This window comes from Pseudophryne corroboree, chromosome 1, assembly GCF_028390025.1.
Source record: "Pseudophryne corroboree isolate aPseCor3 chromosome 1, aPseCor3.hap2, whole genome shotgun sequence".
In the NCBI taxonomy this organism is placed as follows: Eukaryota; Metazoa; Chordata; class Amphibia; order Anura; family Myobatrachidae; genus Pseudophryne; species Pseudophryne corroboree.
In genome coordinates this window covers 1,133,332,251-1,133,356,921 of record NC_086444.1, presented here as the reverse complement: position 1 = coordinate 1,133,356,921, position 24,671 = coordinate 1,133,332,251, and the positions used below count along the sequence as shown (strand labels likewise).

Genomic DNA, 24,671 nt, shown 5'->3' with positions numbered 1-24,671 from the left:
TGCAAAGGAGACACATCACAACAGCCAATGAAGAATAAGAACTGAAAAAGCTGTGTATATTTCAAGCCTTATATTCCCATCTCTATTTATCTGAAAACGGAACCAAATGAAAAAAATTCCTATACCAAGTTACCTCCACTACAAGTACTGCCACAAGACGGCTCCTGGGTCATATCTTTATTTGCCTGTTCCTGCTACTAGGCCTAGTGTCTGCTCACATCTGCTACAGGATATGAGGACCATAAATGAGCTGATAGTGAAGTGAAAGGAAACGGTGTGGTTCAGGTTTGTTGTGCTTTTGTAGCATTTAGTGGTCATATAAGCAATAATCTTCTACAGCCATCTGGTTAGATGTACATCGTTACTGAAATACAGAACAGGTAGTATAGATTGGTGGTGTGTGCTGCCCCTCTGCTCTAGAACTCACTGCCTCTCCCCTATCAGACTCTCTTCCTATAGCCATACTTTCAAACCATCCCATCCAATTCACCTGTTAAAGGTCTATCCTCACGATGGTAATCACATATGTACTTACATATGCGCTTAGCACTGCGAAGGACAGCTCTTCCGATAAGAGCTGTCCTTCACGATCCCCGGCGGCTCCCCGACTTCCGGGTTTCAGCCCCAGAAGTCAGTCTGCGCATGCGCAGAGTAACAGGGGCGGCCGCGGGGAATGCTGGGAACGATCGGATCCCTAACACCAACGCTGCGGAGAGAAGCCCTGGCATACGGGGATTAGTAAATTCAGGAACATGCGGTAAACGGGGGTTTACCGCATTTTCAGTTTAGTACATCCCGCCCTATAAGCCCTCCTCATTACTCTGACCTCCCATCAACTCTCTGTCCAGGAGCATTGCCAGAAATTTGTGGGCCCCATAGCAACATTTTAAAGTGGCCCCTGTCCCAATGCTTCTAGAGACAACTCCGTGCAGTTGTTTATTTTTTGGCACATAATAGTGCCCTAGTTCATTTTATTACCATAGTAATGACTTAGTTAATATTACGCCCCACACAGTGTGTGAAAGGGTCAACCCAGGTAGAAATTCCCGGATCTCCAACCCTGGTAAATTCCAGGGTCAAAGTCCCGGGAATTTCAACTCGGGTTGACCCTTTCACACAGAAAAATGACCTGTGTTTTTAATGAAATTACCGGGTAGAACTGCTTCACCCAGTTTCGGTGTGAAAGGGTATTAGTTAAGGTTATGCCCCACCGTAGTGCCTTAGTACATGTTAAGTCACATTGTAGGGCTGCCAGTACACAGTACCACCAATTCACAATATGCCATGCAGTGCCCCCAGTTCGTAACATTATAATGCCCTCCAGTTCATTTTAAACCACATTACAATGAGCAGGTCCAGGAGCATAACTAGATGTATTGTAGACCCCAAAGCAAAAGTTTGTAAGAGCCCCTTTGTACCACCCAATGGAGAAAAATTTATATAACACATGTAACTTTAACAGGGAAGGTGGGCCCCTCTCAGCTCTGGGCCCCATAGCAGCTGTACTTCCTGAACCTACAGTATGGTAGCTACGACCTCTCTCTGTCTCAATTCACCCTAATGATTACACCTGTCCCTCTCAGACTGCAGGGCTGTCTTTCCTCCTAGCACTATCCGTCACTCGTGTTTCTCTGTTCCCGTCTCCCATCCCCCACTAGCGCCTCTGATCCTGTATGTATTCAGCCACCGAGGGTCTGATTCAGAAACAGACGCAGTGAGCATCGCTGCTGTGTCTTTGGACACAGCAGCGATGTTCAAAAATTGTAATGCAGCAGAAGGCTTCTGTAGGAAAAAGACACCTCTTATATGCAGCCCTTACCCCGAGTTCTGCATCAGAGGATGCAGCTCTTTGCCATGAGTTGGCGTCACCTTGCTCAGATTGACTGTGGGAACTCCTCTGCCAGGGCCTGAAAATCTGTGTGCAAACATACAGAGCCTGACCTCGTCATGCCCCCATATTATACAATAGTCCCCCTTCCCCGCTCCGCACCCCAAACGCCGCAGCATGTCAATCATACTGTGTGCTAAGGGAGGACTGTCAAAGGGCAGATACATATTAGGCAGCAAGTGACCACTCAGTTCTTCAAGGTGATGTATAAGAAAAGAAGGAAAAAGGGCCAAGCGTAAGGATCTGACCGACTTGAAAAGGGCCAAAATATAATGGCTAGATGACTTGGTCAGAGCATCTCCAAAACGGCATGCTTTCTGGGGTATGCATTGGTTAGTACCTATCAAAAGTGGTCTATGGACAGACAACTGGTGAACTGGTGAAACGGTCATGGGCACCCAAGGCTCACTGATGCACACAGGCTAGCCAACCTGGTCCGATCCCATAGAAGAGCTACTGTGGCACAAATTGCAGAAAAAGTTAATGCTGGCAACAAAAGAAAGGTGTCAGATACACAATGCATCACAGCTTGTTGTACAGGAGACTGAGTAGCCACAGACCGGTCAAAGCACCCATGCTGACCCCTGTCTACCTTAAAAGCTCCTACAATGAGCATGTGAGCATCAGTAGTGGACCATGGAGCAATGGAAGAAGGTAACCTGGTCTGATGAATCACATTTTCCTTTACATTATGTGTACAGGCAGATATTCCCTGAGGCCAGTGGCTTCTTTCACTACAGCATAATGAGCACAAAGTGTTCAGGAACAGTTTGAGGAACATGACAAAGAGTTCCAGCTATTAACTTGGTATCCAAATTCCCCAGATCTCAATCTGTGGGACGTGCTGGAAAAACCAGTCCGAGCCATGTAAGGTGGTCACAACTTAAAGGACTTAAAGAGTCTGCTGCTAATGTCTTGGCGTCATATGCCACAGGACACCTTCACAGGTCTTGTGTAGTCCATGCTCAATGGGTAAGAGCTGTTTTGTCGACCTAAGAGGGACCTACACATTATTAAGCAGGTGGTTTTAATGTTATGGTGATTACTGTATAGAGCCAGACAGCAACATCCCAACCATCAAAATCCCGACAGCCCCACGGTAAACACCCTAACCCTCTCTTGTAGGTGCCTAACCCTAACCAACCCTGCTTGGTGCCTAACCCTATCCTCCCCTTCTTGGGTGTCTATAGGTACTCCCCAGTACCTAACCATAACCTCCCCCACCCCCCTGCACCCTAACTCCCCTACTACTGCCTCAACCTAACCTCCTCCCCCTTCCCTGCAGCGCTTTACCTACAATTGGGATTCAGACTGTCAATATTTTGACCTCCGTCGGGATTTAGATGCCGGGCTTATGCCGTCATTCGGGTATTTTGACCGCCGGTATACCATCCGTCAACAGATCTGAATCTCACTTAACCTACCAGAGTAGGCCAAAACTCAATTCCTTGGATTTACAGATATCTCTTATGAAGAAAAAATTACTCACTCATTCTTTCAAAGACGACAGATTTAATATAGAGCAATGGCTAATGTGGAGGAACACACAACCTTACTTAGAAGGGGAATGGGGAAATGTGAATATGGATGCAGGGGATTGTAAGACGCATTGCACATAAATCAGGCAGTAAGTTATTCTCCCACACATGTGCACACACCCAACACCTGTACATAAGATAGCTACTGTATGCTGTGCTTACAGGCATGAAATAAAACATGAGGTTTACCACCTTCAAATTCTGCATTCCTTCCTGTAGCACACAAACTGAAACGTATAAAGGCTTCCTACATTGGTTTCGCGATGGTGTCACAATGAAACTAAAATGAATTATGTATTGAAGTGATCAAAGGACTACAGTACTTCTTACATTCACTATTCTCATAAATCTCACCTGTCTGTTATACTATGGAGCAAGTTTGTGTTCTGGTCAATCCACAATATGTAGCAGTCGTTCATCACTGGTATCAACCTTGGCTTGACGTTTTGTGCACTGCTCGAGGGTTGTCTGTCAAACTTCACCGGTCTTCCCGCAGCCACTGCCTTCTTTCCAGACCGTGCACTGTCAATCTCTAATGAGTATCTCCTATAGCTAACACCATGCAGAGTAACAAGCACATATAGATCAAAAGCATGGCCGGGCTCAGTGGAGTTTTCAATCTGCAATATATTATTAAGTCCAGTGGAAAATAAATAAGTGCAGTGTAAAAGTTGGATAATAAGCTCCTTACATATAAATAACAAAAATCCCTCAAGATAAACGCGATAATGCAACCAGGGAGTGAAATGTAAGCATAGCAAAAGAGGCCTAGATTTGTGCTCATATAATAGAATGAACACATACGGGGTAATTCAATTAGCCCCAAGAATTTAACAGGTACAAAAACAGGGGTAGCCTCAAGCTTTTCCACATTTTTTAGCTGTTGGGTTATTCAATTAGAGCCCGTTTTTTGCGCCCGTTAAATGTTCTGTTTTCGGGTGATAACACACAGGGGGGTATTTAATTGTTTGAAAAGTCAGTTGGGTGCCTGTTTTTTTCCTATCTAATAGACAGGAAAAAACAGACACCCATCCGGCTTTTCAAACAATTGAATACCACCCATAGAATCCGTGATAAGTTCATGGACCTATGTGTATTCACTGCTACGATCATGAAAACAGGCTAATTATCTGGGATTTTTGGGGGGAGCCTGCGGAGTTCCAGAAAAAAAAATCCCAGATGAGACCTGGGCTAGTTGTAGGGGGTCAATAAGCCTGCAGTAAATTACTGTGGCTAATTGAATTCCCCCCATAGACAGGTTACTTCTACACAGGCAACATCTAACATACTGTACTCATACTGTATTTCTTAGAAGCAGGTGCATTACTACTTATAGTACAGTAATTGTAGTTCTTTTTTTTTACATTGAAACCAGCGGCAGCTTGTATCTTTTTACTACTTTAGGGTTTGTTCCTGCCATGTGCAGAGAGAGTTAGGTTTGGGAGGGGTGTGTTCAAACTGAAGTCTAAATTGCAGTGTAAAAATAAAGCAGCCAGTATTTACCCTGCACAGAAACAATATAACCCACCGAAATCTAAATCTCTCTGCACATGTTACAACTGCCCCACCTGCACTGCAACATGATTTGCCCATTACTGTGCTTTTCTGTGTTGCTAACAAACATGACTAAGGCCTCTATGTTGAATTAGTATGAATACAGCTTTGAAAGGGAGAACTAAGTTCAAGTCCTGAGGACAGGCCCAAAATAAGACCGCCAGTAATGATCACCCTTCTTCTTTTCTATGACAATGTAGAAAGTCAGTGGGTGGTTTATTAGAATCAGTGCAAGCTGTGCAGCTAAATCAATTTACCCTTTAACCATAACCTTACGGAGCACAGTACGATACAGCCACTTAGTTGTCTGGACTTACATTCAGGATAAATTAGAATGGTGCCCAGCAATTATTTTACACCACTGAGAATGAACCTGGTGAATGCACTAGAATCACGTATCCTTCAAACATCCCCAACACTTGCTGTATTACGCCATTGCCTTAACATCGGCAATTAATGTGTAACTGTTGCATATGTACAGCAAATAGTCAGTTCTTTGTACCATGGTGGCTGTTGGTTCCTAGTGAATAGATTGGCGAGGTTGGTTCCACTTACAAAACGTCCACCCCCATTGCAAGACTTGCTATTCTACACTTCAATGACATGGCCAGCCAATGCAGCTTAATTGCCATTGCCCCTCCGGGAAAACAAGGCCAGGATTTTATTTTTAACCAAGTGAAGAGTGAAAATGAACAAAACACGATTATAGACTATGAAGAAGACACAGAAATATAAAAGAATAAATAGGACACATACCTGCGCTGGCACAAGCCGACCAAACTCATCATGCACAGCACTGACAGAGAAGTTCAGAGCCACTGTGACATATGTGGTGACGTCCCATGCCAGTGGGTTGTAAACTGTAATATTTACGTGGCCTGTAGGACATGTAACGAAAAGGGAAAAAAATCTCCATTATTACTGTGTACTGTAAACAGCAATACTGGATATTTTGATACTTATCAAAGCTTGGAGAGAGACAAAGTGGAGAGAAACAGGAGCTGATTGGTTGGTACTCACAGCCTGTAAAATGACAGGAGCTGATTAGTTTGTACTTTATCTCACTCAAAGCTTTATTAAAATATCCCCCTATGAGAGAAGCCTTCACTGTAATAAAAGTGGCCATATCTTCATCATTGTCAGCCAATGCCAGACAGCAGTGATTATTTAAATAGGCATTCCCAGCCTCGGTCCTCAAGGCACACTAACAGTCCAGGTTTTAGCGATATCCATGCTTGAGCACAGGTGACTTTAGTAGTACCTCAGTTACTTTGATTTAAGCAACGGTCTATTTACTACGAGAGAGAGAGAGAGAGAGAGAAAGTGGACTGGGATAGACAGGGATATTCAATTAGCCAATTGCTGGGTAAAATTCCTGCAGCGCGGGGAAAGGCTGCTCAATTGAATAAACTTTCTCCTGTGCTCAAAATTGGGGGTCACCGCGCGGAAACCCACTGATTCCATGTAAACTGCAGAATGAATGGGGTTTTTCCGTATGTGAACCCCCAATTTTGCAATTTTCTCATGAACTGTACCTCGCAGCTCATGAAGCTGCAAGGTTCAGTCAAACATCGGGGATTCAAACGTGCAGTAATCCCTGCTAATTGAATATGTTCAGCGTGACAGCTCCTAACTGCCATGTTACAGACTGGCTTTGAATAATGACAGTTAGGAGCTGGTTGGTACTTTATCTCTCTCCAAAGCTTAGTAAATAGACCCCTAAAGGTGCATACACACTTGCCGATAAAATGAACGACGTTGCTCATTTTCACCATTCCTGAGCGACACTTTCTCGGAAAGTGTGTATGCCGGCGACGACGACCAATGAGCGGCAACGCAGGTCATTAACGACCCTTGGTGTCGGTGGTGCGTGCATGCTCAGAGTTAGATTTGGGTGGGTTATTTTGTTTCTGTGCAGGGTAAATACTGGCTGCTTTATTTTTACACTGCAATTTAGATTGCAGATTGAACACACCACACCCAAATCTAACTCTCTCTGCACATGTTATATCTGCCTCCCCTGCAGTGCACATGGTTTTGCCCAACTGCTAACAAAGTTCCTGCTGCTATCAACTCAGAATTACCCCCAGTGAGCGATGTAGTGATTACCATAGATGGCAAATGTGTGCATTGCCAAGCATTATGGAAATGCTTGTTAGCACATGAAAGCCAACTGAATTGACCCCAACGGCATTTCAGAGTGACTGACCTGCCAAACCGCAAGGACCCAACTATGTGACACATGGGGGAGATATATCAAAGATTGGAGAGAGATAAAGTACTAACCAATCAGCTCCTAGTTGCCATTTCTAAAACACAGCCAGTATAATGACAGGAGCTGATTGGTTGTTTTCCCCTAAAGCAGAATTCTGTTGAAAAGGGTGACAGCCCGGGGTGACCTGTCCCGCTGCTCCCAAAGACTCACCTACACAGTAGAGGGGGAAGTACTTTGGGCATGTGTGAGGGTAAAGCAACACTGTACAATGTACAGTGTCACCACACACTACATGGGGCATATGAAACTATTGTGACTCATTGGCAATATGGTGGCAAATTAGCTCCTGTATATAGTGGCATACTGTATGAGGATCTAGTAGTTTGTCCATAATGAAGACAAGACAGTGACACGTGCATGGAAAGGGGACTTGATCACGCCACATGGAGGCATGGACACACCGTGGCAACCTCAGCCCTTGCCCCAAAATTATCCTCTTAATGCCTCAAACAATGCTGCGGGAATGCATGGAATTAAAGGGACACATTTCCCAAATGCCCAGGAATAAGGACACAGTGCTCACCCACAGGGCAGCTCGTCAGTCCCTATACACCAACACATGTAAGGTTAGGTAGAGGTATATAGTCTATATGTTGGTATATCGCCATCTTGTTGTTAGTGAGGATATACGGAGGCACACTACAATGTTACTTGAAAATGGACTATACGGGCAGTGTAAAGCTACTCAGAGGCATGTGAAAGGAGAAATGGGTCCTGGAGTGTTATATATTTATATTTAGTGTGGTGCACTACAGAGTCACAAACACTCTGCTCCCTATGCTGCACTAAACTAATCCCTCAGGGTAGTTTTGTACAAAACAGTATTTTATCAAGTAGGTGGGTTAGGAGTGAGGTGGGCATAGAAATAACAGGTAATCAGACCCTACACCCCTCAGTAACATCTTTAGGGCGTAATCATCCCGCTTTCTTCTAGTCAGCCAGCCATGGAAAATACCAGGACATATTTGTAGTCGGCTACTTTCAGTTTGTACAAGGCGTCAGCGCTATGCTACAGCAATATACCACAAATACTGTACCTTCCGAGTGCCCGTTCTTCTCCGAAGAGAACTGGTCTAGAACAATGGCTTCCATAAGCTTCCGCACTCCGGTCATTCCTTGATGCAAGTGTGCCATATACATATCCCCGACCTTCGGGGACTCTGTGCCAGTGATGCCATCATGATGCTGGACCTGTAACATAGCAGCCGTCCAGTAAGTAAAGGGCTTATTACATCTGCTTCTGATTCCATGTACATCCTGTGTCTTAGCAATAGCAACTTTATGACTGAATAAGGGACCCTAACCTGTAACCACTGAGATTTGCTAAATACAACACTTACATCTCATTGCCCAACTCCATAATGATCTCTGCGTGATACACAACTACATAGTATACAGTACCCGACACATCAAAGTAGGAACTTGCAGCCGTGAGTATACCTGTCACATAATCAACAGTAGCCATGTCGACATGCATAATGTTGACACGGGTCAAACTGTCGACAGACACCAGGTCAACATCCTCAAACTGTCAACAGGTTCACAATGTCGACATCTTAATAGTCACCATGTAAAATGTCGACAGTGTCAGGATGCCGACGGTTAGGGTTAGATGCCGGCAGGAAGGTTACACTGCGGAGTGAGGTTAGGGTCAGGCACCGGGGGGGAATTAGGGATTAGGGGAGAACTACTCACCTGAATGCAGGTGCACCAAAGATCTGCAAAGCAAGTCCCTGTCACATGACCAGCAGGACCCTGAAAATGATGCTGGAGCGACCACGAAAAAGTAAGTAAGTGACCACTAGGCCACCAGGGATGGTTTGTTGACAATTCATCATGTCGACATATCATCTGAGTAGACATGATGAATGTCGACCCAGTCACTGTTGACATGATGCTTGTCGGCAGTTCCAACATGTTGACTGGATGACTGTCGATATCCAATGGGTACTTGCCCCCTGCAGTGCTAACAATATCATCACAGGAACAGCTCCTCTATCTAAGCTGGTTGTAGCCTCTACTGCTGCCCCAGAATTTGGAACCTCCACAAAAGCTCCATACTGTAGATCAGTCATTCTCCAACAACTGCAACTAATACACTATAATATGCCAGCAATGCACACTTAGTAGTCATACAGTTCGTAACAGTCATGGATATACTGTACTAGTAGCAGCAGCCATATGCCACAAGCACAGTGGTTATAAAAATGTATATACTCCCTTTAGTTATTTCCTACATCACTGAAGTATATAAGATCTGGAATAGATCTAATTCAGAGATGTGCCCAATGGTGTGAGAATCGCGCATGTGCAGGATTTGTGTCTTCAACTACGGTCAGGGCGTCCCCTAACCCGCAGCACAATTGACATGCTGCGGCCATTTGTGGGCAGGGAAGGGGCCACTGCAGCCAGTGTTTCAGAAAATAGGTACGGGTCAGTGTCTGCATCTTCTGACACAGATTAACTGGCCTTGGCAGTAGGTAAGAGGCGGCCATTCTCAGTAGCCTTAGGTGCACTCAGATGGCCGATGCCATAACTGATGGGTGTGATGGTGATCCAATGTGGTGTCTTTGGACGCAGAAGACAGATCTGCGATGCCAGCAGTGGGCGGCTTTTGCCTTCACACGTCTCCTGTGCCATCAGCATATATTCAGCAGCTGCTGAGCATTGTGCGGATATTTTTTAATCAGCCCCACTGGCAAACAGAAAATACTTTACTTTGTCAAATGGAAAAACGTTCTTAATGAATTACAAAAATAAACCAGAAAATAATTGACAACAAAGGAAGCGTTCACCTCTTTTGTTAAAGATTCGTCTGAACAAACTTTGGATCGGGGAAAATTGATGCCTGCAGACGTCACATAACCAGTCGACTGGAGATCACCTATAACAGGTTCTCTTTGTGAGATTAAAACACTCTCCTTCTACCGCTTAGCATGGTGGTATAGATTGTAAGCCTGCGAGCAGGGGCCTCTAAATTATTTACCTGTTTGTCAATACCCAGTTTTATTTTAATATTGTGGGGTAAATTTACTAAGCTGCGACTTTGGCTGCAGGTTTTAACCACTTGACAAGCTAATAATTTTTGCAAAAAATGCTCAAAAATTGTCAGGATTTTTTTGATGAATGAATTAGGCTAAAAACATTTATTTAAAATAGATCCAAAATTATTTTACTGTAAATATATATATATATATATATATATATATATATATATATGAAAAAGGGATAGGGGTATTAGCGACCGACAGTGTCTAATAGATTAAAATAAATATGAAGAATTTAGCAGGATACGTTTCTTTATAAAAAAAAATAACAATATATTTATTTATACAAGACATAATTAAAAAAGGCGGGCTAAAAGATTATAGGCATAAGATGTTACTAGAACTACATAAAAGTAAAGCTAAAAAAATGCACACAAAATTGACAATAAAAAACTAAGAGCATAAATACTTTTAGGATAAGAAAATAGTGCTTATCTTAAAAATGGAGAGTCAATTGAGGTACCACCAACGCGTTTCATCCATCAGACTTCATCAAGCCCAGCCAAATCTCTCCCAGGATGTATTCTGTGAGACTTACTGAGGAAGTTACATCATTTATCTCTCTGTGATTGTCAAACCAGCTACATAATTCCTGAGTTTTATTTTCCCATGGATCAACATTTGAACTAGAAAATAAGAATTTACTTACCGATAATTCTATTTCTCGTAGTCCGTAGTGGATGCTGGGGACTCCGTAAGGACCATGGGGAATAGTGGCTCCGCAGGAGACTGGGCACATCTAAAGAAAGCTTTAGGACTATCTGGTGTGCACTGGCTCCTCCCCCTATGACCCTCCTCCAAGCCTCAGTTAGGATACTGTGCCCGGACGAGCGTACACAATAAGGAAGGATTTTGAATCCCGGGTAAGACTCATACCAGCCACACCAATCACACCGTACAACTTGTGATCTGAACCCAGTTAACAGCATGATAACAGAGGAGCCTCTAGAAAAGATGGCTCACTACAGCAATAACCCGATTTTTTGGTAACAATAACTATGTACCAGTATTGCAGACAATCCGCACTTGGGATGGGCGCCCAGCATCCACTACGGACTATGAGAAATAGAATTATCGGTAAGTAAATTCTTATTTTCTCTAACGTCCTAAGTGGATGCTGGGGACTCCGTAAGGACCATGGGGATTATACCAAAGCTCCCAAACGGGCGGGAGAGTGCGGATGACTCTGCAGCACCAAATGAGAGAACTCCAGGTCCTCCTCAGCCAGGGTATCAATTTTGTAGAATTTTACAAACGTATTTGCTCCTGACCAAGTAGCTGCTCGGCAAAGTTGTAAAGCCGAGACCCCTCGGGCAGCCGCACAAGATGAGCCCCCTTCCTTGTGGAGTGGACATTTACAGATTTTTGGCTGTGGCAGGCCTGCCACAGAATGTGCAAGCTGAATTGTACTACAAATCCAATGAGCAATAGTCTGCTTAGAAGCAGGAGCACCCAGCTTGTTGGGTGCATACAGGATAAACAGCGAGTCAGTTTTCCTGACTCCAGCCGTCCTGGAAACATATATTTTCAGGGCCCTGACAACGTCTAGCAACTTGGAGTCCTCCAAGTCCCTAGTAGCCGCAGGCACCACAATCGGTTGGTTCAGGTGAAAACGCTGAAACCACCTTAGGGAGAAACTGAGGACGAGTCCTCAATTCCGCCCTGTCCGAATGGAAAATCAGATAAGGGCTTTTACAGGATAAAGCCGCCAATTCTGACACGCGCCTGGCCCAGGCCAGGGCCAACAGCATGACCACTTTCCATGTGAGATATTTTAACTCCACAGATTTAAGTGGTTCAAACCAATGTGACTTTTGGAACCCAAAAACTACATTGAGATCCCAAAGTGCCACTGGAGGCACAAAAGGAGGCTGTATATGCAGTACCCCTTTTACAAACGTCTGAACTTCAGGGACTGAAGCTAGTTCTTTTTGGAAGAAAATTGACAGGGCCGAAATTTGAACCTTAATGGACCCCAATTTCAGGCCCATAGATACTCCTGTTTGCAGGAAATGTAGGAATCGACCCAGTTGAATTTCCTCCGTCGGGCCTTACTGGCCTCGCACCACGCAACATATTTTCGCCAAATGCGGTGATAATGTTTTGCGGTTACATCCTTCCTGGCTTTGATCAGGATAGGGATGACTTCATCCGGAATGCCTTTTTTCCTTCAGGATCCGGCGTTCAAAACCGCCATGCCGTCAAACGCAGCCGCGGTAAGTCTTGGAACAGACAGGGTCCTTGCTGGGGCAGGTCCCTTCTTAGAGGTAGAGGCCACGGATCCTCCGTGAGCCTCTCTTGAAGTTCCGGTTACCAAGTCCTTCTTGGCCAATCCGGAGCCACGAATATAGTGCTTACTCCTCTCCATCTTATCAATCTCAGTACCTTGGGTATGAGAGGCAGAGGAGGGAACACATACACTGACTGGTACACCCACGGTGTTACCAGGGCTTCTACAGATATTGCCTGAGGGTCCCTTGACCTGGCGCAATACCTGTCGAGTTTTTCCCAACGGTTTATAATCATATGGAAGACTTCTGGGTGAAGTCCCCACTCTCCCGGGTGGAGGTCGTGCTGAGGAAGTCTGCTTCCCAGTTGTCCACTCCCGGAATGAATACTGCTGACAGTGCTATCACATGATTTTCCGCCCAGCGAAGAATCCTTGCAGCTTCTGCCATTGCCCTCCTGCTTCTTGTGTCACCCTGTCTGTTTACGTGGGTGACTGCCGTGATGTTGTCCTACTGGATCAACACCGGCTGACCTTGAAGCAGAGGTCTTGCTAAGCTTAGAGCATTGTAAAATGTCCCTTAGCTTCAGGATATTTATGTGAAGTGATGTCTCCAGGCTTGACCATAAGCCCTGGATATTCCTTCCCTGTGTGACTGCTTTCCAGCCTCGCAGGCTGGCATCCGTTGTCACCAGGACCCAGTCCTGAATGCCTAATCTGCGGCCCTCTGGAAGATGAGCACTCTGCAACCACCACAGGAGGGACACCCTTGTCCTTGGTGACAGGGTTATCCGCTGATGCATCTGAAGATGCGACCCGGACCATTTGTCCAGCAGGTCCCACTGGAAAGTTCTTGCGTGGAATCTGTCGAATGGGATTGCTTCGTAGGAAGCCACCATTTTACCCAGAACCCTTGTGCACTGATGCACTGAGACTTGGCTCGGTTTTAGGAGGTTCCTGACTAGCTCGGATAACTCCCTGGCTTTCTCCTCCGGGAGAAACAGCTTTTTCTGGACTGTGTCCAGGATCATCCCTAGGAACAGAAGACACGTCGTCGGAACCAGCTGCGATTTTGGAATATTGAAAATCCAATCGTGCTGCCGCAACACTACCTGAGATAGTGCTACACCGACCTCCAACTGTTCCCTGGATCTTACCCTTAATCAGGGAATTGTCCAAGTAAGGGATAACTAAAATTCCCTTCCTTCGAAGGAATATCATCATTTCGGCCATTACCTTGGTAAAGACCCGGGGTGCCGTGGACCATCCATACGGCAGCGTCTGAACTGATAGTGACAGTTCTGTACAATAAACCTGAGGTACCCTTGGTGAGAAGGGTAAATTTGACATGAAGGTAAGCATCCTTGATGTCCCGAGACATCATGTAGTCCCCTTCTTCCAGGTTCGCAATCACTGCTCTGAGTGACTCAATCTTGAATTTGAACCTCTGTATGTAAGTGTTCAAAGATTTTAGATTTAGAATCGGTCTCACCGAGCCGTCCGGCTTCGGTACCACAACAGTGTGGAATAATACCCCGTTCCCTGTTGCAGGAGGGGTATCTTGATTATCACCTGCTGGGAATACAGCTTGTGAATGGCTTCCAAAACTGTCTCCCTGTCAGAAGGAGACATCGGTAAAGCCGACTTTAGGAAACGGCGAGGGGGAGACGTCTCGAATTCTAATTTGCACCCCTGAGATATCACCTGAAGGATCCAGGGGTCTACTTGCGAGTGAGCCCACTGCGCGCTAAAATTCATTGAGACGGGCCCCCCACCGTGCCCGATTCTGCTTGTAAAGCCCCCGCGTATACTGAGGGCTTGGCAGAGGGTTTCTGTTCCTGGGAACTGGCTGATTTCTGCAGCCTTTTTTCTCTCCCTCTGTCACGGGGCAGAAATGAGGAACCTTTTGCCCGCTTGTCCACGAAAAGACTGCGCCTGATAATACGGCGTCTTCTCATGTTGAGAGGCGACCTGGGGTACAAACGTGGATTTCCCAGCTGTTGCCGTGGCCACCAGGTCTGAAAGACCGACCCCAAATAACTCCTCCCCTTAATAAAGCAATACTTCCAAATGCCGTTTGGAATACGCATCACCTGACCACTGACGTGTCCATAACCCTCTACTGGTAGAAATGGACAACAAACTTAGACTTGATGCCAGTCGGCAAATATTCCGCTGTGCATCACGCATATATAGAAATGCATCTTTTAAATGCTCTATAGGCAAAAATATACTGTCCCTATCTAGAGCCCTTACAAGCGTGTGAGCGCTTTATCCACCCTAGGGGGTGTTTCCCAACGCACCCTAACCTCTGGCGGGAAAGGATATAATGCCAATAACATTTTAGAAATTATCAGTTGTTATCGGGGGAAACCCACGCATCATCACACACCTCATTTGATTTCTCAGATTCAGGAAAACTACAGGTAGTTTTTCCTCACCGAACATAATACCCCTTTTTGGTGGTACTCGTATTATCAGAAATGTGTAAAACATTTTTCATTGCCTCAATCATGTAACTTGTGGCCCTACTGGAAGTCACATTTGTCTCTTCACCGTCGACACTGGAGTCAGTATCCGTGTCGGCGTCTATATCTGCCATCTGAGGTAACGGGTGCTTTAGAGCCCCTGACGGCCTATGAGACGTCTGGACAGGCACAAGCTGAGTAGCCGGCTGTCTCATGTCAACCACTGTCTTTTATACAGAGCTGACACTGTCACGTAATTTCTTCCAACAGTTCATCCACTCAGGTGTCGACCCCCTAGGGGGTGACATCACTATTACAGGCAATCTGCTCCGTCTCCACATTATTTTTCTCCTCATACATGTCGACACAAAAGTACCGACATACAGCACACACACAGGGAATGCTCTGATAGAGGACAGGACCCCACTAGCCCTTTGGGGAGACAGAGGGAGAGTTTGCCAGCACACACCAGAGCGCTATATATATATATATACAGGGATAACCTTATATAAGTGTTTTTCCCCTTATAGCTGCTGTATAGTTAATACTGCGCCTAATTAGTGCCCCCCTCTCTTTTTTAACCCTCTCTGTAGTGTAGTGACTGCAGGGGAGAGCCAGGGAGCTTCCCTCCAACGGAGCTGTGAGGGAAAATGGCGCCAGTGTGCTGAGGAGATAGGCTCCGCCCCCTTATCGGCGGCCTTATCTCCTGTTTTTCTATGTATTCTGGCAGGGGTTAAATGCATCCATATAGCCCAGGAGCTATATGTGATGCATTTTTTTGCCATCTAAGGTGTTTTTATTGCGTCTCAGGGCGCTCCCCCCCAGCGCCCTGCACCCTCAGTGACCGAAGTGTGCTGAGAGCAATGGCGCACAGCTGCAGTGCTGTGCGCTACCTTGTTGAAGACAGGACGTCTTCTGCCGCCGATTTTCCGGACCTCTTCTGCCTTCTGGCTCTGTAAGGGGGCCGGCGGCGCGGCTCTGGGACCCATCCAAGCTGGGCCTGTGATCGTCCCTCTGGAGCTAATGTACAGTAGCCTAAGAAGCCCAATCCACTCTGCACGCAGGTGAGTTCGCTTCTTCTCCCCTTAGTCCCTCGATGCAGTGAGCCTGTTGCCAGCAGGTCTCACTGAAAATAAAAAACCTAACTAAAACTTTCACTAAGAAGCTCAGGAGAGCCCCTAGTGTGCACCCTTCTCGTTCGGGCACAGAGATCTAACTGAGGCTTGGAGGAGGGTCATAGGGGGAGGAGCCAGTGCACACCAGATAGTCCTAAAGCTTTCTTTAGATGTGCCCAGTCTCCTGCGGAGCCACTATTCCCCATGGTCCTTACGGAGTCCCCAGCATCCACTTAGGACGTTAGAGAAATAGTCTTCACTATAAGAGTTGGACACCACACCTTAGGCAGTTTACAAAAACGCCGACATATGGTTGTCAATACTCCTAAGAGACTATAATTAATAGTTTCCCTAGGTGACTCTATAAAGAATCATGTCGTATTAGTTTTAAGGTAGTTTGTAAAAAAACACCAATTTTAACAGAATACACTCCTTAGAGGGATCAGCATTTAAGTTCCAATTAGGAGCCTCGATATAAGAGCTCCATCCACTAAACCTTGATATAGGAGATTCTGATCAACTCTACACTTGAGGTAGTTTGCAAAAAACACCAATTTTAACAGAATACACTTTCAAGTGGGATTATCAATTAAGCTCCAATTAGGAGCCTCAATATAAGAATTCCATCCACTAAGTCTCGACATAGGAGATTCTGATCAACTTCACATCTGAGGTCATGACCCTCTGTATACAAACTCATCAAGAGCAAATTAGTTCTTTTTTTCATATTTGCCACCCCTGATGAAGTCGATAAGACGAAACGCGTTGGCTTTGTCAGTCAGAAAATCGCAACCTAATTTGTGAAGATACTCCCTTTCGAGCTCGCACCTTGTAATAGGTGAGGGAGTATCTAAAGTCCATCTAACAAACGTGTTGGTTGTGTATTTTTTTGGTTGTACTTATTGACACAATTTTAATTTTGAACTGTAAAAAAATGTATATGTTCAAATGTATGTTATTAAAATAACTTTTTACTAATTGGCCTGTTGGCCTCTTGTTTGGGTGACTATTTGGTGAGGGGTGTCTGTTACAGGTCCCCAGAGTTAAACATCCTCCAGTCTACATTCCTACGAACATTAGAAGAATTGTGTAATTACATTTCACTTTAGCGCACTTGGGAATTTTGTGTTTTTCCTTGTATGCTTTTGAGGTCTCCCAACAAAGATGTCTCCCGTTGTGCTGCTCCCAGGTTGGCGCGAGATAAAGATACTATTGTGTTATATATAATATATATTTATATTTATTACAAAAACATTGATGGCCAATATACCATAGCATCGATGAGCGAGCTATCGCAACTCTATATTTTCATGGCGACTGCTCCTCTCTGCAGGGTGGGCGCATGAAAGTTCAGGGGCTGCTTATTTAAATTTTCTCAGCAGCTGCTAATATCTGCAGCCCTGGGGTGCTGCGGGGCTGACCTATCAGCAGTGATTAGCTGCATGGCAGGCACTGGGGGAGGCAACCAGGAAGCAGATGGGGGCGGGGGGTCCTTCTGTGAGCAGCAGCCGCTCAGAGGGTGTTTCTGACTGGTTGCATCTGATGCGACCATCTCAGAGAAAGCCCAGCCTTGTGTGGTCACATTTAATGTAACCATGCCAGGCAGTGATTAAAGAGGCAATAATATTAAATACAAAGCCTGATATGTACTTAATGTTATTGTGCCTTTAAAGCCAATGGTTGAAACTGCTGAAGACAGCAGCTTTAAAGAATGCTACTTAGTAAAATTAGGATCCAGCCACATTATCAACAGTTTTAGCGTTGACCACGTGGACATTGTCATGCGAACAGGATAGCTATCAACATACAGTACCACACCCAGTAAATGTACCCCTGTGTCTCTTCCCAATTGTAAGGAGATGCGAGTATGGTGGGGCTAGATAAATAATATAGTTACCAGCTTGTCAAAATTACAGAACTGTCAACGCTCGAAAGGAGCAACACTTGTATTGCTCCGTCTGGCACCATCTAGTGTACACCAGCAGTCAAAACACCTGAATTCCCCCTATAGAGCTGAGGAACTGCATTAGCCTTTTATTATACAGGATGTTAGTTATAATAACCATGTGAAAGCCTCTCTGATTGAGGTACTGGAAAACCTGTCACAACACAGGGTAAAATAGATGGCAGAAGATATTGTTAGAAATACATTCTGGGCACTAGGACCCTAGAAAACACTAATGTAATATTTTGTATGCAGTTACAGCCACAGACACAGAGAATATAGATATGCCGCATATAATTTTAATCAGCAGAGCATAACGATGTGTATAAGACACCTGATGCTTACGTAGTTGCACGGGACATGTCAGCTCAATCACGCCAGGCATCTCCAGCTACGTGGCGCACTGAAGCAAGGTGTATGAGGACATACTAGTAGTGGTACAGTAATATTCTAACAATGCTGCCAATTAATATTCCAGGAGCTGTAATATGCCACTATTATACCATTAACTTGATGATAGCAATGCAGGTAATTATGCTAATAGAGTTTATATGCCACTAGTAGTTACCCAGCAATGCCCAGGAATGACTACTGAAAAAGGTTGGTAGTACCTGCTCAAAAGAATGCCAGCTAAGACTCGCCACATTTACCCCCTGCCATGGGTATGCGACGCCTTTTAATTGGACGCAGGTCAGCAGCCATTTAAAAGTTGGTTCCTAACACCGGCTTATTAGTTAATGTCCCCTTCACGTCACCATTTCCTCCCAGTCCTTAGTGGCAAAGAAAATTAAGCCACCCCAGCAGCATGACGTAAGGGTTAGAGCGCTCACTATACTTATCTGGTGCTCAAGTGGAATCATCTATATGTTACTGAATTATCTATATGTTACTGTACCTCGGAGACGGCCCATCGTAGGGCCTGCAGCTGCTCCAGAGCCCACATCCTGCACACCGCTCCAGACGGATGCTTCACCAGGTACTGAGTGTACGCTGACTCCCCGGCATACAGCAGTGAGCTGGCCCTGCGGGATGCTCCTTTCAGGACGTTGCGGGATGCAAAGAACCCTGTCCAAGCTTGATACACATCTACAAATACAAAATAAAAAGTTAATAATAAACAAAAAGTAATAAATGAATTCAATAACCATGAACTGCAGCTAGTCTCAGTAATATGCAATATGCCTCACGCCTCGGCAATAACTCCAGTTTCCTTGTTGCAAGCTCATGAATATTGGTTTACCCAACAACATCGCTGCCCACACTCTGTGTAGGCGACAGGTCAGCTTTAAAGATCGCACAGACTTAAGGTGGGTACACACTTGCCGATATATCGGCCGTTCTATTGAACGGACGATATATCGCGGGTCCGTCGGCCAGTGTATGGGCGATATGTCTGAACTCGTCGTTCACAGACATATCGTGACGGCCCCGCAGCACAGCCGATGGCCAATATATCTACAGATAAATTGGTGCGTCGCTGTGTGTGTGTGTACGGGCGGTCGGCTGGCTGGCCGGCCGACCGCCCGCCCGTACACATGCTGCGGCAGCCAGTGGTGACTGACAGCTGAACTGGGTGGGCGTGTGTACACATCCGCCCAGTTCATGACGTCAGTCCCCGACGGATCGGGCAGTGTGTATGCTCAACACACTGACCGATCCGTTCATATATAGGTCTGCCGATCAATTGATCGGCAGATATATATATATCAGTGTGTACCCACCTTGAGGGGATGGGAATAAATCTATTTCTATCACTATTATTTCTAAGAAAGAAACACACAACTATATATACTGTATGTGTTACATGTGGTTAGGACAAGGCAGGACTGGCCTACCTGTGGCTCTCCAGCAGTTGTGAGACTATTAGGGAATGCTGAAACTATGGCAGGGCATGATGGGATGTGTAGTTTCCCAACAGCTGGCGAGTCACAGGTTGGCCAGGCCTGGATCAAGGTAATGTTTACAAAACTTCACATAAACTAAACAACTAAATGGTTACTACAAGCAGTATAAGGAAGCCCTGCAAAGGGGCAACTGTGAGGCCATATAGTATGTGCCTCTAACTGTGGTCACAACACACCTGAGGAGTAAGGGAGGAAATCCTGACCACCACGCACCTCCCAGGTCATGTTTCTCTCATGTACGCCTGTGAAGTAGTCTCTGAGGGTAGAGTACTGCACAGCCACTCCAAACTCTGCGTGACTATTTATATATTCCAGTAACAGGTCCATGTTCTGAAACTGGACAGAGGAATTGAAGAACTGCTTGTCACACCCCTGCCAAGAGTAACATAAACCCAATTAGATTGTTCCCTACAATACAAATGAAGATAATAAAAAATAGATTTAAGATATATAATACATTTAAATCGTTAGTTACCAAGCGCAAGAAAAGAAATTATATATATCTGGGTTACTGACATACTGTCAGGTAGTATGCCGCCATTGGTTTTTTTTGGAGCAGCTTCATGTGACATCACGCAGTTGCTCCAAAAACAGTCCCGGACCCCCCCCCCCCCCCCCCCCCAATCCCCCATCATCTCCTTCACCGCCCCGCAAACGCCAGCCTATCAACCGCATTGCGGTTGCATCCACGGTGGATGCAATCGCAAATGTGTGTGTCCGTGCAGCCACTGTGCATGCGCGGTTTGCCGCCATCAGCGAACTGCACTGCGGCCCACTACTGCGGCAGGGTCTGAATGACCCCCATAGTCCAGCATCGTATATACCAAGCACACCCAATGCCAAGCTAAGACAAAAACAACACACAGATGCAACATTTGGCCCTTCTACTAAAAGGGGACTACAAGTCACAGCATGCTCAGCAAGTTTTGTATACTCTATGCTTAGGTACTTTATTATTTGCTCTACGGTGCCTACCTCTCATTACACAATCATTCTGTAATTAATTATACCTTCATAATGAAACAGCACTATAAGCAGGATGGACCTCTGTTGACTGCGGATCCCAGTGATTATCTGGTAGTTTTCCGGCATACTGTATGTACTATGAAGCGGAATCACGTAAACTACTAGTAGATGGGACAGAAAGCGCACAGGACTTACCCACGGCCACAAAACATCATTACTTCTAAACCACGCTGCCCTCATCTTAATATTCTTCACCATGGTTTCTGCATACTGCTGAATGCTGTCACCTGTAACAGGGAGACTCATGTTGGGATAAACCCCGTCCTTCGGTGGGTCAGGGAACAGTACAACTCCATTCCAGTAAAATCCTGATCTACCAGGGAGAGAGTAACAAACATCATAAGACAACAATCCAATGTACATACATGATGCATTGTCTATCCGTGTACAGCTCACTACAGCAGGGACATGTATAAAGCACATTTAAAGTGCACCAGTTGTGTAAAATTGTGGTAGAGGTTTTGAGAACTGAATATTTGTGACAATGAAGCCTTTCCATTCATTAAGAACCAGTGATATCACTGAGGCCCACTGAGCCTGATGCCTCAGTTATGTCACTAGTCCCCAGTGAACCGACATCACTGGCAGGTCATCACTGGCCGGCTGACGGAGATTGCTCCGGACTCCCCCCGCTGCCAACAATCTAGTGGCTAGGATCAAAGTACCAGTCAATTTGCATGGTAATGATTGCCCACATGTGCATTTGAGCACAGAATTGCAGATAACCAGGGATCCATTTCCTATAGGAGTGCCGGACCCAGGACACACTCAAATGGATTAAGGATCGCCCGGGATCTACATACATGAAGTGAGTGACTTGTTATGCACACAGACTTTCACATTTTTATCAACTGTAACAGTGCAAACCTTGCTAATTTATCCTGTACGCTACCGCTGGGGTTTATACACCAAAAGAACTCATATCCAGTAATTTTTTTTTTTTTTACTAAGGCTTTTATTGGATGTTTTAGGAAGATTGTATTCAACAATTATATGTTTATTAATTTGCATTATACTCCCGGGAGGTCTGTTGTTTCTTTTTTATAAATAAATTAATTCATTTACTGATTGTTGAGCGCTACTTGGTCTTTGTTCATTAGTAATCAAGTACAGCTGACAGGTTCCATTATATGCAATCACTTTATGCTTATCACTAATTTCTACTCTTTAGATCACCTGCTGGAAAACGGTAGGGAGGACGGGGTACAGTAACTGAACTGGTCCATGACATGCGTAAAGATCTCTTGTGTTCCTGCTAAGGAGCGAGAGCCTCTCCAAACAAACTGAAGTTTCTAAAAAAATAAAAAAAACAAAGCAAAAAATATACGGTTACAAAAAAAAAAAAAATGTAACGAACCTTCTTCTTGTTAGGTTTATTCAGCCCTGACAACTGCAACAAACAGCTGTTCAATCACTTTTTTTTTTGCATGACAAAGAATACTGGTTCAAAACAGAATTCTGGTCCTTAGCCCATCATAGGGAAATGTCTAAGGTGAACATTAGTATTTTTGACACCATTGATAAATAAAGTTGAATCAAGACACCGACAATATATGGGCTAATTCTGAGTCGGGTAAAGGCGCTACAGCATGCAGAGTCTTTTGCCGCAGTCACATGTGCACCTTTATGCTCATACCACTACAAAAGCCCTTCTCTCGAGTACATCTTTGCGTCCAAATGTGCAAGGGCTTCTTATATGCATCATCTAAACTTGCCGCAGCCCTGTGGCAGGTGCAATTTGTCCACCCACGTATGGTTTGATATGCTAGCAATTCAGTGTATTTGTTGGCAACCACTATCAGCGACACACCTGCATCACTCCCATAACTTGCAACATCTCAGTGCGTCTTTTCAGCCGTCCCCATTACCTCCTAGTCACTGACCAAGAACGCCCCTTACAGTAAATGTATGCTACTGTCCATCTAAATTTCATCTGCAACTCTGTTGTATTGGGGAAACAGGAAAACTGCTATGCTGGGAAAATGTGCTGTAACCCACAGCAACCAGTCAATATTAACTTTCATTTTCTAATCAGTACTAGAATACAAATTAGCATTTGATTGGTAACTCTGGGGAGGAATAATAAGAATTTACTTACCGATAATTCTATTTCTCGGAGTCCGTAGTGGATGCTGGGGTTCCTGAAAGGACCATGGGGAATAGCGGCTCCGCAGGAGACAGGGCACAAAAGTAAAGCTTTTACAGGTCAGGTGGTGTGTACTGGCTCCTCCCCCTATGACCCTCCTCCAGACTCCAGTTAGGTACTGTGCCCGGACGAGCGTACACAATAAGGGAGGATTTTGAATCCCGGGTAAGACTCATACCAGCCACACCAATCACACCGTACAACTTGTGATCTAAACCCAGTTAACAGTATGATAACAGAGGAGCCTCTGAAAGATGGCTTCCTAAACAATAACCCGAATTAGTTAACAATAACTATGTACAAGTATTGCAGATAATCCGCACTTGGGATGGGCGCCCAGCATCCACTACGGACTCCGAGAAATAGAATTATCGGTAAGTAAATTCTTATTTTCTCTATCGTCCTAAGTGGATGCTGGGGTTCCTGAAAGGACCATGGGGATTATACCAAAGCTCCCAAACGGGCGGGAGAGTGCGGATGACTCTGCAGCACCGAATGAGAGAACTCCAGGTCCTCCTTTGCCAGGGTATCAAATTTGTAAAAATTTACAAACGTGTTCTCCCCTGACCACGTAGCTGCTCGGCAGAGTTGTAATGCCGAGACCCCTCGGGCAGCCGCCCAAGATGAGCCCACCTTCCTTGCGGAATGGGCCTTAACAGATTTAGGCTGTGGCAGGCCTGCCACAGAATGTACAAGTTGAATTTTGTTACAAAACCAACGAGCAATCGACTGCTTAGAAGCAGGTGCACCCAACTTGTTGGGTGCATACAGTATAAACAGCGAGTCAGATTTTCTGACTCCAGCCGTCCTTTAAATGTATATTTTTAAGGCTCTGACAACGTCCAACAACTTGGAGTCCTTCAAGTCGTCTGTAGCCGCAGGCACTACAATAGGCTGGTTCAGGTGAAACGCTGATACCACCTTAGGGAGAAAATGCGGACGCGTCCGCAGCTCTGCCCTATGTCGAATGGAAAATTAAATAAGGGCTTTTATAAGACAAAGCCGCCAGTTCAGATACTCTCCCGGCCGAAGCCAGGGCCAGTAACATAGTCACTTTCCATGTGAGATATTTCAAATCCACATTCTTTAGTGGTTCAAACCAATTGGATTTGAGGAAATCTAAAACTACATTTAGATCCCACGGTGCCACCTTAGGCACCACAGGAGGCTGTATATGCAGTACTCCTTTGATAAAAATCTGGACCTCAGGGACTGAGGCCAATTCTTTGTGGAAGAATATTGATAGGGCCGAAATTTGAACCTTAATAGATCCCAATTTGAGACCCATAGACAATCCTGATTGCAGGAAATGTAGGAAAACGACCCAGTTGAAATTCCTCCATCGGAGCACTCCGCTGCTCGCACCACGCAACATATTTTCGCCAAATACGGCGATAATGCTTCGCGGGGACTTCCTTCCTTGCCTTTATCAAGGTAGGAATGACTTCTTCTGGAATGCCTTTTCCTTTTAGGATCTGGCATTCAACGCCATGCCGTCAAACGCAGCCGCGGTAAGTCTTGAAAAAGACAAGGACCCT

General features: G+C 45.2%; 1 protein-coding gene across 2 annotated transcripts in view; it reads right to left on the bottom strand.

Annotated features, from left to right (window-relative positions):
• MAN2B2 (mannosidase alpha class 2B member 2) overlaps positions 1-24,671 on the bottom strand; it is a 144,286-nt gene that overhangs the window by 42,507 nt on the left and 77,108 nt on the right. For both annotated transcript variants that reach the window (XM_063923658.1, XM_063923650.1), the window contains exons 5-11: positions 22,164-22,279; positions 21,123-21,300; positions 20,138-20,333; positions 18,953-19,143; positions 8,293-8,446; positions 5,737-5,858; positions 3,781-4,046 (exon numbers count right to left, since the gene is read on the bottom strand). In XM_063923658.1, coding sequence (XP_063779728.1) covers positions 3,781-4,046; positions 5,737-5,858; positions 8,293-8,446; positions 18,953-19,143; positions 20,138-20,333; positions 21,123-21,300; positions 22,164-22,279 — 1,223 coding nt within the window. The remainder of the gene's footprint in view (positions 1-3,780; positions 4,047-5,736; positions 5,859-8,292; positions 8,447-18,952; positions 19,144-20,137; positions 20,334-21,122; positions 21,301-22,163; positions 22,280-24,671) is intronic.